Genomic DNA, 14,631 nt, shown 5'->3' with positions numbered 1-14,631 from the left:
TGCTCCACCGTTTGAGGTTACGCAGATGAGAATTGGGGGGGATTTGTGGGATTTCTATCCAGCAGCTTTTCAGAGAGGGTGAGGTATCAATCAGGTGCTGATGTTACGATGATGCAATGTTTAAGCCTGCTGAGAAAAGTTACTTGTGGGCGCTGTGAGGATTTGTATCAACTTAAGAGCAGTTAAAAGTCACTAGAAGTTGCTCGCTGACGTGCACTCACGCAGCGGTTAGGATCGCAGGAACAGCGTTTGATGTTGCATTAATGAGGCGTCTTGTACAAGAGTTAAGCGAGAAACCTATGTCTTTTGGGTTTTTAAAAAAAGGAGATAGCATCTCACATGTCTGGTAGAACAACAAGACCGTTAAGCTCATTTAAACCTGTTTATTCTCACGTGCTTGGATTTCATTCAAGGCAGAAGAAAAAAAAAAAAAAAAACACGACTGCATTGCATTTCACAATATATTACATTCAACGGTGCCGTTATTTAGTATAAATATAATAAAATATCTCAGTGTGATCAAATATAGTTTATCTTAAAAACTCTAAACCCCTGTAAGAATAAAAAAAGAACTAATTCAACTTTTACATAGAGCTAAATATACAGAGATTCTCAGCAGGTGTACAGCATTGGTCCCAAAGCTCTGAAATTACAAAATAAATATTTCCAAAAAAAATTAATAAAAGCTACACTTTGTAATGCAAGGTTGCGATCGGCTAACGGATAACGTGTCGTTCATGTCCAACAGCATGCATTTCATGGCTCTTTAAGGAGTGGGTAATTATCCCACAAAAACATCCAGAGGTTGTTTAATTCATTTCTCGATGAGATGAGGTGAACAATTCTTCACCTCCGAACTTAAAATCCTGAGAAACACGGAAGAAATCGTTTGGGGGAAATAAGATATTTTTAGGCACTGCAACCAAAACGGATTTCTTCTCAAAAGGGGAAACAAAAACAGAACACAAACTTTTAGTTCAACTTTTGGGGCCTGATCTTCAAAGAGCCCAAATAAGGAGCGCTGAATTGCGCAGGGAAAGTAAAAAAATTGCATGTCCAATGACTGGTCGTGTTGCGGTCGATCTACAAAGACTGCGTCTGCAACAGATAAGATATACAAAACCACTTTGGTCCGTATTTAAATTAGTAAACTGTGTGAACTCTTTTACTGCTGTAAAGAAAGACGAAGTTCTAAGGAAAGCCGTTGGAGGTAATAATAATAATAAAATTATCACATTGATAATAATAATAATAATAATAATGTAAAATAATTGTCATACTTGAAGATCAGGCCCTTAACGTGATAAATCTGAATCAGAAAGGCTTCAGATAAAAGTGCCCCCAGAGCGAAGGCTACCTAGTTGATCTTTTTGGAGTCTTTGGCCTCTTTGGCTTTGAGCGAGCCTTCCTCACCCTCAACAGGTGAAGAAGAGTTCTTCTGACCCGCTGATCTGTTCTTCTCTGACTCTTTGGTTGTGGCGTGACAGGCGGTTCCCGTCGACGTGCCGTTATCCGTGCCTGCTTTCTGTACCTCCGCCGTGAGAGCGGCGTACGGGGAATGGCCGCTGAAGAGCGTCTTGTACAGGGCCGACTCGATGGGGGCGAAGGGCGAGGAGGAGGAGCCTGTCAGCATCATCCGAGACTGAAGCAAAGCAAAACGAGAAATCACATGAGAGGGTTTGTCCAAACAGTCTGGTGGACTGAAAAATGATTAAATGCGGAGGGAAAACTGCTAAATTAAGATAAAAAAAACCACATTTCAGATAGAACCAACACTACGGGGAAAGGGCATGACAACAGAAACTGTTTGTGTAATATTAGCAACTTTAACTTTTACAGTTTGGGTTATTTTTGACCACTCAATTCATAACCAGCTTAGGGAGGTTTCGTTCCCAGTTTGTCAACAAAGATGTGTTTTCTATATTGCTGTCGTGTTTGTATTACTTCACCCCTTTCCCCCCCTGATTCCTTCTTCTGTTCCATCTCAGTAAACAAACCATTATTATTTGTAAGTTAGGTATACTTGACATATTATGATTAATAAAATGAAAATTGCAACAAACCTAATTTTAACCCCATCTCTGTGGATTGGGGTTCTGTCCCACATTACTGAATAGCCCTGATTACAACAATACAACCGTACAAGACGTCTTGTTGATTATTAATTGGAGACATAACCTAATTTTCTTACAGTTAACTATAGGCAATAGAAAATGTGTTTAAATCAGACAGAGCTTGTTTAGTTTCTCCAATACAGAGGTCTGGACACCAGGCAGTTCTCTCAGCCTCTGTCTGAGAGAATTGTGAACTGTTTTGTTTTTTAACCTCGTGGATTATGATAAGACCTCTTACATTTATGTCTACTTGTAAAAAAAAAAAACATAAAAAAAGGTATTTATTTTTATAAAAGCACCAAACTAATTAATTAACTTTAAAAAAAAGGGCAAAAATCATTATCACATGCAAGCAGCTCAACTGTAAAGAAGCTGCCAAGATGTCTGCCACACATCAGTTGGCCCTGCATAAACGTGGACACGTTAAATAAATGTCTCCATTAAGCTGTGAGTGATCAATGGGTGCTTATTCAGCAAGCCTATAGTGGCTGCTTAATATGCATATAAAAGCACTAAGGAGGTAAACATATTAGTGGCTAATTTTCATTAGCGAATGACTGCGTAACATCTACATCATCAGGAAGTAAATAATAAACAGCGGGCCTGGACCCGGCTCTTAAATCTGACGAAACGGGCTGCTGGTAATTTGACAGATCAGTCAGTGGGAGCTAACTGGAGCAAAAAGTTGAAAGAAGATGTGATAGATTTATCTGTGTCTGAGTCATGAGCACAAGTTTCCCAGAGAAGAGAGAAGTGGGTGATGCAAGCTGATGAAAATGATGCAAAAGCTCCAGGCCTGCGGGTAATACGCAGCTAATGTGAGTCACCGCAGTGAAAACTTCAAAAAAAAAAAAAAAAACACAGCAAAGGCAGAAAGGTCATTTAAAAGACAAAACATCAAAGATCTGGTTTGAGCTGTGGCATCAACACGTTTCTTATATCAAAGGTTTGCCCCAATTAATACAAAAGGAACACCGTCAGATAGCTCTTATTAGACCTCCCTATTACGCATGTTACTCGCTGGGCTGCATTCCACTCGGAGTGGGGGGGGGGGGGGGCTTAGCGGGACACTGACCTTGTTGACGACAATGAAGATGGTGTAGAAGAGCATCAGGTGGTGTTTCTGTAAAGGCAGGTAGTGAGTCTGCTGCAGAGCAAACAGCACCGCTCCCATCAGGGTCACCTTTGTGGGGCTGAAATCAACAGAATACCAAAATATTTTAATATGCAAGAAAAGCATACAATACACAGAAATGTTTATTATCTTAACAGTCAAGTCTGCCGATGCTTTATATATCCGGATGCCTGTGATCCGCTCTGCATGTAAAACGCCTGCAAAGCTCTACATCGTCATGCAACCTGTCAGAACCACGAACCTGGCAGCATAATTACAGCTCATTAAGGGACCAATGTGTGTTTAATCGCTTTGTCCGATGCTTTAAAATAAATTAGGACCATATTGTGGGAAAAATACACATTTTAATTTCTACTCATTCGTCACATGAGACAAATGATTCGGCCTTTATGTGTATGGGCTACACCAATCAGGCATAACATTATGGCCACCTGCCTGGCAGTATGTTGGTCCCTGTTTTGCTGCCTAAACAGGCCAGAACTCTTGAAGCATGCCATTTTATTTAAATAGCACCTTTCTGAGATAAAATTAAAAAAAAAGTTATCGAAAAAGAAAAGTAAATGGAGCAAAAAAAGGATAAAAATTACTGTTTATCTGTTTTTTGAGAAATAAAAACTGATAAAAAGTGAATGTTAAATGGTGATCTTGATCGATTTTTTTTTTAAATAACAGAAAATACAATTTATTCGAGCACATGTTTTAATTATTCGTGGGTGCGTTTTGGTAGATCGAGATCTCGAATATACTATAACGTGCTCATGTTTACATGTGTCAACACAATATTCAGTGCACATTTTACATATTGTGGCCACGTTTAAGTAGATCGTGCACACAATGTTCTATAACCAAGTTCACTAAATTGTGCTCTCGTTTTAATAAATTGTGCCCTCGTTTTACTATGCTTAAAATGAGAGCTCAATTTTGTAAAATGAGCTCACACTATAGTAAAACGAGTGCACAATATAGTTAAACGAGAGCACAATGTAGTAAAACAAGCGCACATTCTCTCAACATGCAAAACATTTTGTGATGACCCCTCTAGGGCTCCGTAGAAAATAAATATTTTATTTATTTTATTTTGACATCCTTCGGCTTGAACTACAAAATCCCTCTGCGGAAATAAAAATGGCGGATTCGCGAAATCGGTAAGCCGGACTTCCGTGACCTTGTTCAGCAGCTCTGCAGCAAATACTGTGACGCAATTGTTTGAAAAAAACTTAATGGCTTGAAAAATATGACCAAAACAGAAGATAAGGATATCTACGCAGCTTCTGAAAAGGCTACATTAAACTTACCTGCATACCTAGAGACTCCAAGTACAGAACTGACTGTATTTGGGGGCAGATATGTCCCCTTTTAATCAGTGTTGTATGGAACCTTTCACTGACTTGCTCACTGAGCTGCTAGCACATTGTTGCTAATGCTGATTGAACGCTCTCTTATTGCAGTTATTTTTCTGACCATTTGTTGCCTTTAGTGAACGGGCCAAACTTTAGAAATTAATTCAGGATTAATAAAGCTTACCGACTTGAACTAACTCATTTCTCTTCTTGGCAGGAGGCCTTATTCTACACCAAAATGCACTATGTACTTTTTTTCTCCTCAGAACCAGCAGAAACCTCTTCAGCAACAGAGCTGCAGCAGCTAATCCGTTGGGCTACATGGATCATCATGTGATCCCCACGTGTGTCCGTTAGCTGCTCTGTCACAGGTTCACCCGTGTTCCTTGGGTCACATTTGAAGGATCTTGACCACTGCAGACTGGCAACAACCCACAAAGCCTGAAGTTTTGGGGGATGCTCTGACACATCTCAAACGCACCCTTATCAAACTTGCTTCAGTGCTTCCGCTTGGCCATTTTTCCTGCTTCTAAAACAACCAGTTTGAGAACAAAATGATCCCCCACCAACAGGTGCTATGATTAATAGATGATAAGTGTTATTCGCCGGTCATAATGTTATGCCTGATCAGTTTATACAGGACTTTTGGAGTTAGGTGTGGGCTGCCTTCCTTTAAAGCAGCCCCCAGAACTCCAGGGTTGTGTATGATAGAAAAATAAAAATTTTTTCACCCCCAACTAGGAAACACCTTAAAAGCGCTGTAAAAGACTTACTAGGACATCTTAAGGAGCTCATTGGTTTCGGGCTTCCATACACCCCGGACAAGCTGCTCAAAATTACTTATGAGGCCGCCCCCGGCACCTGGAAAGTACAGACAAGCCTTTAATGCAGGAAAAACAGGCAAAACATACATTATAGATACTAGTTTGGAGGCCGTAAAAGCTAAATGGCGTCTCCGATCGCATGACTCCGACCACTTACTGACCTCTCGCCCACCCGATGGCGATCATAACCAGCAGGCTGTCCTTGTATTTGTTGTGGGCCTGAGTGACCCCTCCGAGGACCTTCCACGTCCTGGTCACCTCCTTCATTGCTGACAGCACCAACCTGAGGGGGAGCAGAGCTGCGCAGCTGTAGACCACGTCCATGGGACAATAAAAGACGAGGTACCTGCAGAGACAAATTAACCTCTGATACTTTGGCACAGCCATACAGTTCCGGTCAGAAGATTACACCCTACCCCCCTCATCACTCGGAGGAAATGCCTTATTAACTTTGGCCTTTTGATCATTTATTCAAACGGTTCTTTTTCCAAACAAATGATTGCGAAATCACAACCAAGCAGATTGTGTGGCCATTAACAAGTTTGTGCTGGAAATGTGATCTCTCCACTAGACAGGAGGTGTGGAGTTCCTTCGCGTTTGTAGGTTCAACCACAGGGAGCTGGCTTTTTAAGCATTGTTCACAAAATTTCAATATGGTTGAGGTCGGTGCTAACGGGGAACCCATTGCCATGGCTAAATGTTAATGCTCCAAAACTATATTGGATATACTGCATCCACTTTTTAAACATTTGAATCCAACCGTTACTCTCAGCTAAAAAGTGATTTGGTTACAGGGATCAGAAACAACCCAACAACCACCAAAGCTGATAAACGACTGTTTGAAGTAGTCATTGTCAGACAGTCAAAACCACTGCGAAGCATGACGGTGGCAACATCATGCTAAGGGTCTGCTGTGCTTCCAGAGGTACGCAATCGTTACAAAATGGATGGATTAATGAAGAATTCCTCAACCTCACCACAAAACTGCAGCTAGAGGGTCAAAATGTGTAGACGATTTGGTTCCATTGGGACAATGGTTCCAAACGGGCATCTAAATAGTTTTTTTTTCGGGATTGATTTAAAAAAAATGTGAACATTAACTTTCTGGACTGGTGAAGAATGAATTGGGCTTTAAAGCTATGTGCTTTCCTGGGAAAACACAAACCATTGACAAATTCCTAATAAAACAACTGGCCAAACGAATAACTGGAGTTATAGCATGACCAGGTGTAATATGGCTTCAAGAAGCCATCACTGGGTTTTCTGAAGCTTTTTAAGAGACATTTAACCTAATTGGGCGTATGTGTGTATTTATTTTAAGCTGTGTGTATAATTTAGACCCTGCGTGAGTAAGTAAAAACACACGTGCAACACTTTCCGGTTTAAAAGAAATCACAAGCATCATTAGTATGTTTTATAATTATATATAGTTGTAAAGAGGACTTCCAAATGCATAATCAAAAAGCCAAATTTTAATATGACATTCACGGCCTGAGGAGTGTTAGCAAACATCTGACTGCAATGACTCATTCATGTCCGACAAACACTTCTCTTCAATGCAGGATGTTTGTGTAAAAGCTGTAATTATTATAGAGAACCTGTAGAGGGCACCAAAGGATTTATTTTTAAAGCTCAGGAAGCCTGCTGCATCCTGGGTTTTTCCATTTCTAGGCTTTTCCTGACTTTAGAGAAGCAAGATAAGGCATAATGTCACATTTGTGTGTCGCCTCTGACTGATAAACAACACAAGCTGCTTTGCTTCTCTCTGATCATCTAGACAAATGCAGGCCCATGCCGTTCACTGCCACAGCCTCTGCTATTTACCAGATGATTGAAGCGAGCAGGACACCGGTGCCGTTGGACAAAGGCGCTACCGGCGGCTCGGCCAGCATGATCCCTGACAGCACCGCTCCCCCGAAGCAGTAGAGCATGGAGCTGAACCAGCAGGCCAAGGGGCTGACTCTGGACACGGCCAGAGCTCCTGTGAAAGAGACATGGTCATTAGCGGGATTGGGGCATTGCATCTGCAGCTTTCTAAAAGTTGCATGAGTGAAAAAGTCTCAGAATACCATATTAACAGCGCTGGACTTTTTTTTTTTGTTTGTTTGTTTGCAAAAACCAATCGCAACAAATCAGGTTTAGCACAATGCAATGCATTGGTCTTGTCCCACTCAGATTTATATGTGCCTCCAACTTCTTGGCTGTGTAAATATTAACTGGTTTACAGTCCACAGGCCCTGTGTACAGAGGAAGGGAAGAGTTCTCCGAACACACCCGCAGAGTTTGCCCTGCCGTTTACGGTCCAAAGTTCATAGCAGAGGAATGGCCTTCAAAGATAATGGAACTGATCCAGAAGCCCTCAGTGATAAGGATCAGCAGCAGCTTTCTGAGTACATCCAGCCTGATTAGACAGGACGTTACAGGCTTCGCTTCCCCCGCTATCACTCACTCAGTACCTGCTCGACAAAAACAGACAGGAACTCCTGGTTTATGCAGGCAAACCCAAAAGCCTGGGAACTGCTTTGCTTCGTGCCGTAACACGTTTGTTGACTTCCATAATGATAGCGTTCAATAAAACTAAAATATTACTCGGTAAACCAAAATTATCAACATATTGTTATGATACATTTACAACACACCCATTTAATTGTGATGTATTCAAGCCAAGACAGGCCTGTTTGGTTTAACACGACCAGATCAAGCCCAGAAATCAACGTGTTTAGATCACACCTCATACAGGTAGCTCTTTAGTTAGCCCTGTCCCGAGAAGCTGCAGCCATACAGCCGTACTTGGGAGTAGAAGGGTAATCTGGGGATTAACAAACGATTATGGTCTCCTGGAGAGCGATCTGGGGAATTTAAAACTCTGTATGTCTTCTCTGCAGACTATTTCGGACTCTACTATGCACGATCGCTTTTTACCTTTCATCTCGCAGGCTTAGCACTTCCTGTTTGTAAATCAGCGATGCAGCAAAGTAGCTCCTCAATTACAGATTTCTTCTGTTTCTGCTTTTCTGTTACCCTTAACATGATTCAGATCGTAAAAAGATTGTGACAGTTCCTGAACCCCTTTCCTTGGCATAACTGTTTTAATTCAGCCACAATGAAGGATTTTCAAGCACGAACAGCATGGATAGCTTTATAATCAATAATCAGTCGTTTACGCTGCAAACAGCTACGCTGCTCAGTCACCACGTTTAGACGTGGAGCCAACGCCATCAGCGTTAGAGCCTGCCTGAGCGGGCAGAAACAGAAAATCAGGTTTAGTGCTTCAGCTTCAGGGTGCAGCGGGATCGATTCAAGAGCAGAAAACACAACCCAACAACTCGGTAGATTCTGCTGATGCAAACTTAAAGGGATCTGATGAGCCGGTCCACCTTTACCACCTCTTCTCCTTTGCTTGGTAGGACACACACATTTACAAGGCAAATCAGAGTAACCAGGCCAACCACGCTGCTGCTGCTGCTGCTGCTGTACCATAACATGCCTCCCCTAGTTTGTTTGTCATTTTCTTTGGCTGGAAGGAACAGACAGAGTTGACTCTAGTCTCTTTTCTTCATTCTTTGAGATCATGTAACGCACAAGAGCACAACGTTAACTCTGAAGGAGCTGCAGAGATCCGAAGCTCAGGTGGGGGGAGTCTGTCAGCTGGAAAGCTATTAGTTGTGCACTCCGCAAAACTGAACTTTAATGGAAGCGTGGCAAGAAGAGAGTCTCGTTTAAAGGTCGGTCACACGCCACGTCAAATGTGGGGGGGGGAAAGACAAAGCTCTGGTCACATGAGACCAAAATTAAATTTCTTTAACCTGCGCTGTGTGGTAGAACATAACTTTCAACGACCCATCCCACTGTAACACATGGTGGCGGCAGCATCCCGCTGAGAAGATGTTCGTCTTTAGCGGGTATAAAGAAATGACTTAGAATGAGAGAATGGGGAGAGCATCGCCTTCCAGCAGGGATATGACCTTGAATCACAGCCAGACCTACAGTGGAATAGTTTCGATTAAAGTACATTCGTGGGCTAGAATGGCCTAGTCAAAGTTCAGATCTAAATCCATTTAGTTGAAGATTTGGGTTCCTACAAACTAAGCAAAGTCGCACGCCGCATTTTTCAGATTTCTTTATTTGGGGGGGAAAGGTTTTATACCGAAGCATCATTTTTCTGCTCCCTTTACTATTATGCTCTACCTTATGCTGGTCTACCACATACCATCCTAACAAAAGTCCATAGAAGTCTGCCCTTTTAATATTACGAGATGTAAAAAACTTCAAGCGGTATGAATACTCAGGTCCTACGGTAGATTCATCATCTGTCCCAGTCAACTCAACGAAGGGACACCACAAGGCATTATTCAACGGGACACGTGACCAAACAGCCCCCAGGCCTACAAATAGGAGCCCCCGGCCTCAACATCCGTCCAAACTTCCTCCCCTCTCACATGATCAGCCTCATCCTGCGCTCCACTTCCACGGCCCATCTAAAAGGTCCTCCTCGTCCCTCTGAGCAGTCTTTACAGTCATTAACGGATTTAAAAGAAACTCTTTCTTTTTCTATTTCAGGCTTGAAGCAAAAACTGTCGACAGACAAATAACTACTGTTGCTCCTCCATGTCTCTGTCTGCTGCCTCCATAACAGCCCACATGTGGCGATGTCTGCCGCCTTTGAGTTTAAAATAACTCCGTAATGAGATAACGACTTAAAGCGAGCTCTTGAGCTCTTTTTTTGAGAACGCTTTTGTGTGTTTGCGTCTAACACAATGCCCCGTATGATCTTAAATAATGACTTTCTTCCTCTTAATGTTACCAACGGTCTGAAATACGATTCAATGAACCCCCGAATAAAAACCCGAAGAAGTTGAGGAAAACGGTTTAAGACAGGATGGAGGACAGGCAGGAAGGGCCGGATTGGTTTATGGCATTCCATTCCTTTTATGGAAAAGAAGAAGAAAAGAACCTGAAAACCAGCTCAAACTTTTCCGAGATCCTACTTGCTGTTAAACCGTTTCCACTGTCTTCAGACACTTCCTGCCCCCAGAAGTCACCGAACGCTCACATCCAAACCCATTTCCCAGAGGCACCTCGTGTGAACCATTTGCTTAAGCTGCGTTTCAACTCTCTGCACCTCCCACCAAGTTGGAGGCGGCCTGATGCCAGCGGGCTGGGGACAATGGGTTAAAATGTCACGGCGGCTCAGATGCTTCGCAAGGCAAGTTCAGAAATAGATCAGCGGCGGCGGTGACCACAATGGCCAGCATCTGTGTTCTTGAATGTTTGCGTGTTGAAAGTCAAACGCCGGAGCGACTGGAAGCCCACCTGTCACTATAGCCACAACAGAAACACACCGTGGCACGAGGCCCGACTTTGGTCCGAGTCGCTAGAACGCGCTGCGACAGACACAAGGTTCATTTTAAAGTCATCTCACTAGGAGGGTCTCCATGTTGTCTGAGCTCGGCAAAACACTTGAACAAGCCGTAAAAAACACGCTAACATTTCCATTTGTTTTCCTTTTTTCTATGTCTGCATCTGTTTGAAGAGGGCCTGGACTATTACCGCCACCACTGGTGTCATCCGTTCATCCCAGAACCGGCTTAGGAGCAGAACACCATCAGAACACCTGCCAATGGTGGCGAACAACTTCTGCTAAATACGTTGGCTTTCTATAAAAACCTAAAAAGGACAGTCAAAACATTAGCTCTCATTGTTTTACACCATTATCACCGGGATGAGAAAACAAGCCAAAAAGTGATGTCTCTGGCCGGCAAGAATTGCAGCGGAGGATTTAAGCGGTCCGACTCGTTGTCTACATCTACTTAGATGACTTCATATGAGATTAAATCTCTGCTATTGTTGTCAACCACTCTAACAATCAGTCATATTTGTGACGGGTTAAATAGTTTATTGTTATTATAACTTCTCTTGGCCTTGGGCTAAATAGAGGATTAGGCTTCTGGCATGTAAGGGTTGGTTCATAGCACAGTTCGAGTGTAGTCTAAATAAAACTGCAAGACGGTTCAAATAGTCGTTTATCATCACTTTTGTTGTCATCACAATAGTATCACAACATATTATGATAAAATTTTAATTCCATACTGTCCACCCCTTCTGTTACAAAATATTGATTTGGGATCAACTATATCTCTTGGAAGATTTTTTTAAAGAACAAAAAGTTCTCTCTCTGGAGCTTGGTGACTTTTGAAACTTGTCATGGTAAATCTCTTGAATTAAAACTAGTTTAAATATTGATTGTAATAAAATGAACTATACCAAAGCAGCTAAGTTTAACAAAAACAACATTTTTAATTTTTAATCCTTAGTAAAAGAAGGATTTCAGGACACCTAAAACAAGGCCATACTTTCCCCATTATTGCATAGTGGTTGTTTGTAAGCGTGCGACTCCACCGCAGGTCCAACAGAAACGTCCGCCATGCTCGTTTATTTCTGAGGTCGCTGCAGAATCCCTGATTAACCCGTGCATGCATGTACGCAGAGCATGAAACTCAACACAGGACTGTTTACGCTGAGACTGAAACCAGACACCTTGATCTGAGACGTGAACATAAATCACTAAATCGTCGAGCAGGCCTGCACTGCGTCACGTAGTCTGAAAACAGACCAACCTCAGAAACATTGTTCTACGCGTAAACTGGAGGACAACTTCACAGATGAAGGAACAGCCGCTTTGACCATATAAACACAATCTTATCCGAACTCGCAGTTAGTCGGCTAGCTATGCAGCGGAGGCTCATAAACCTGCAAGTGCAGCAAGACGGTTCTGATGTGTGCGTGCCTCCCGGGATGTCCTCATAAATATGATGTTTTATTTTTCTTTCTGGACCGGCGCTCTGTCAGCGGAGCTGGAAGAACTCCAACCTCAAACGCACTCATGCCTCAGCAGCTTCAGAGACTAAAGGGCAGAAACTATAAAGCTGACAAACCAGCTGGGTGGGTTCATAAATACGGAGCAGTCTTATCTGAGATACCCCAGGCTTACGACGTGCAACACAGCCGCTAAACCAACCGCTGAGTTACAAGCAAACAAACGACTCAGCTCCCTGGAGATAATCCAGAAAAGTGGCCCAAACTCACCTTTGAGTAGAAAAGAGTACCAATAAAGCCAGCACATTAAGCCCCTTTAATGTTTTCCTTTATCTTTACTTAAAGTCATCACATTAAACTGATAAATGACTTTATTTTTCCTAATATCATGCAGGCCTATTCAGTGCTACCTTGTTGGGTGAATAAAAGCACTAGTATTAAAACTCAGTTAACTGGCATTTCTTCTGCACTAAACAGGCAGCACACTGAGCGAAAAATCATTTGCTGAACTTTTAATGACAATCAATCAAAATTTTTGGGAAATTAAGCATGTTTTAATGACTCTGTGTCACAACTTTTACCCCTTAAGCCCAGAGGGGTTTAGGAGAATTTACACCTGAAATTACATACCTGATAGAAATCAAGTATAGCTCCCGAGCTATGTGGTGTAAATGCAAACTTTTGGTATCTGTGTGAAGGTAAGGCATTAAAGAACATTTTTGCACTGAAACCACTATTGCAATTGTCACTGTGTCTGATTTATAGCTGATTAAACAAAGGAATCTAAAGTGCAGTCAAACAGAAAGTATTTTAGACATTAAAGCCTTCTTAAAGGAATTTAATTTTTTAAAAATCACCTTTTCTGACCTACTTTTAAAGCATGACAAAAATTTGGCGTGGCTCTGCTCATAGCGGTACCAGTATGGACGGGCTTGGCAATAAGCTTTGATACGAATTTTACATTTTACCCCAGAATATCAGCTTAGAAAAGGCCGCAGCAGCGTTTATTTTAAACCCCACATACACGATCTTGGCATCATTGGAAAGTTATTTAACCATCTTTAAGCAGAAGCCGTTTGTTTTGACATTTCATAGGTTACAACGTTGAGCCAATATACCTGAACACTGAACCTACACAATCAGTCACATTCTTTGCCTGCAACGATCATCGTAATAAAGTTATCTTCAACATAAAAGCAAAACAAAGATCTCCTTACAGTGATATAGAACAGAACATCCAGTCATTCCAAGAGCTCGAATTATAAACTTCAATGTTTATGTTTGTTATTGCTGCTCTCTTTTATTTCTTTAGCCAGTTTAAGGATTGACAAATAAAGCGTTACTCTTAATTTCTTTAATACAGCCTACTGCACAAAAGACAATAACAAACATAAAAGACAATCATTTAAACAATGACTTATTAAATGTTTTTTGTGTGTGTGCAAACTGCACAAGAAGGACAATTATATTACATAATGAGGCTCAGTCTGAATGCAGTGTATTTTTAACTGTCACAACACCCACTGTGTTTGCATTTATAGCTGCAGGGACAAAGTTGCAATGTTGCAACACATTAAAGTTAACTTGTCCTCTATTCAAACTTCAGACATATAAACTCCTAGATTATGCAGCTCGCCACTCACCTGGCTGCTCCCTCAGAGCCATCACCGACACGATATAGTGCGCCATGTCGAAGTAAGGAAACATGGACACGCTTGCCAGTCCGTGGGACAGTTCGTCCAAGTGCAGCAAGCCGAACACATCCATCCCTCTTGTTTCTGAGGCCGACCTGAGAGCACCGCGCTATGCTAGTTTGCTAGTTCGACCCACGGGTGGAGAAAAGACACCGGTCCAACTGTGAGCATCAGGGTATAAACACTTCATCCACGGTCTGTGAGGTCTGACAGAAGCCAGGAGGAATGGTAGGGAGGGGGGGGGAGACAACAGCTGTGTGTTTAGCCCGTTGGCTCACAGCTGGCTAGCTGAATAGTGGGAGCACCGCTGGTCGCTGGGCAACAGTTCCGCGTTGCTACGGGACGGTCAGCAGCGACGCGCGCTGTCATCCGCACATTACCGGAATTCCTGCTTCGTTAAGCGCCACGTTAGTGATGTGGCGGGGCGGAGGCAGAGCGGGTTGTCATTGGAGGACTACAGCCAATCAGGTGTCAGAAGGTGGCTTCGCGAGGTGATGAACAGGATATAAATCTGCAGCTGTTTTGGCGGCATGATAATCTGGTGCAAAAACTGCTAGAAGAGCTGTCACGTGTTTTACTATCGATTATTCAGAACTACTCTCGTTTAGGGCACGAGTATAACACCCAGAAGGTCAATGTAAAGCGTAAAGATGTGTAGACATTAACATCACGATTATGGATGAATGAAATGTGTCATAACAGTCATAA

At 42.3% G+C, this 14,631-nt stretch overlaps 1 protein-coding gene across 1 annotated transcript; it reads right to left on the bottom strand.

The window, feature by feature from the left end:
- Positions 1-363: 363 nt before the first annotated feature.
- tmem38b (transmembrane protein 38B) lies at positions 364-14,326 on the bottom strand. Its single transcript, XM_012868998.3, has 6 exons — positions 13,873-14,326; positions 7,238-7,394; positions 5,575-5,759; positions 5,363-5,450; positions 3,190-3,307; positions 364-1,642 (listed from the first exon to the last, which is right to left on the bottom strand). Exons 1-6 carry the CDS (start codon positions 13,994-13,996, stop codon positions 1,358-1,360), a joined length of 957 nt encoding a protein of 318 aa, XP_012724452.2. The 5' UTR covers positions 13,997-14,326; the 3' UTR covers positions 364-1,357.
- Between the last annotated feature and the right edge of the window lie 305 nt (positions 14,327-14,631).

The sequence above is a fragment of the Fundulus heteroclitus genome, chromosome 8, assembly GCF_011125445.2.
Source record: "Fundulus heteroclitus isolate FHET01 chromosome 8, MU-UCD_Fhet_4.1, whole genome shotgun sequence".
NCBI lineage: Eukaryota > Metazoa > Chordata > Actinopteri > Cyprinodontiformes > Fundulidae > Fundulus > Fundulus heteroclitus.
This window is presented reverse-complemented; position numbering and strand designations above follow the sequence as displayed.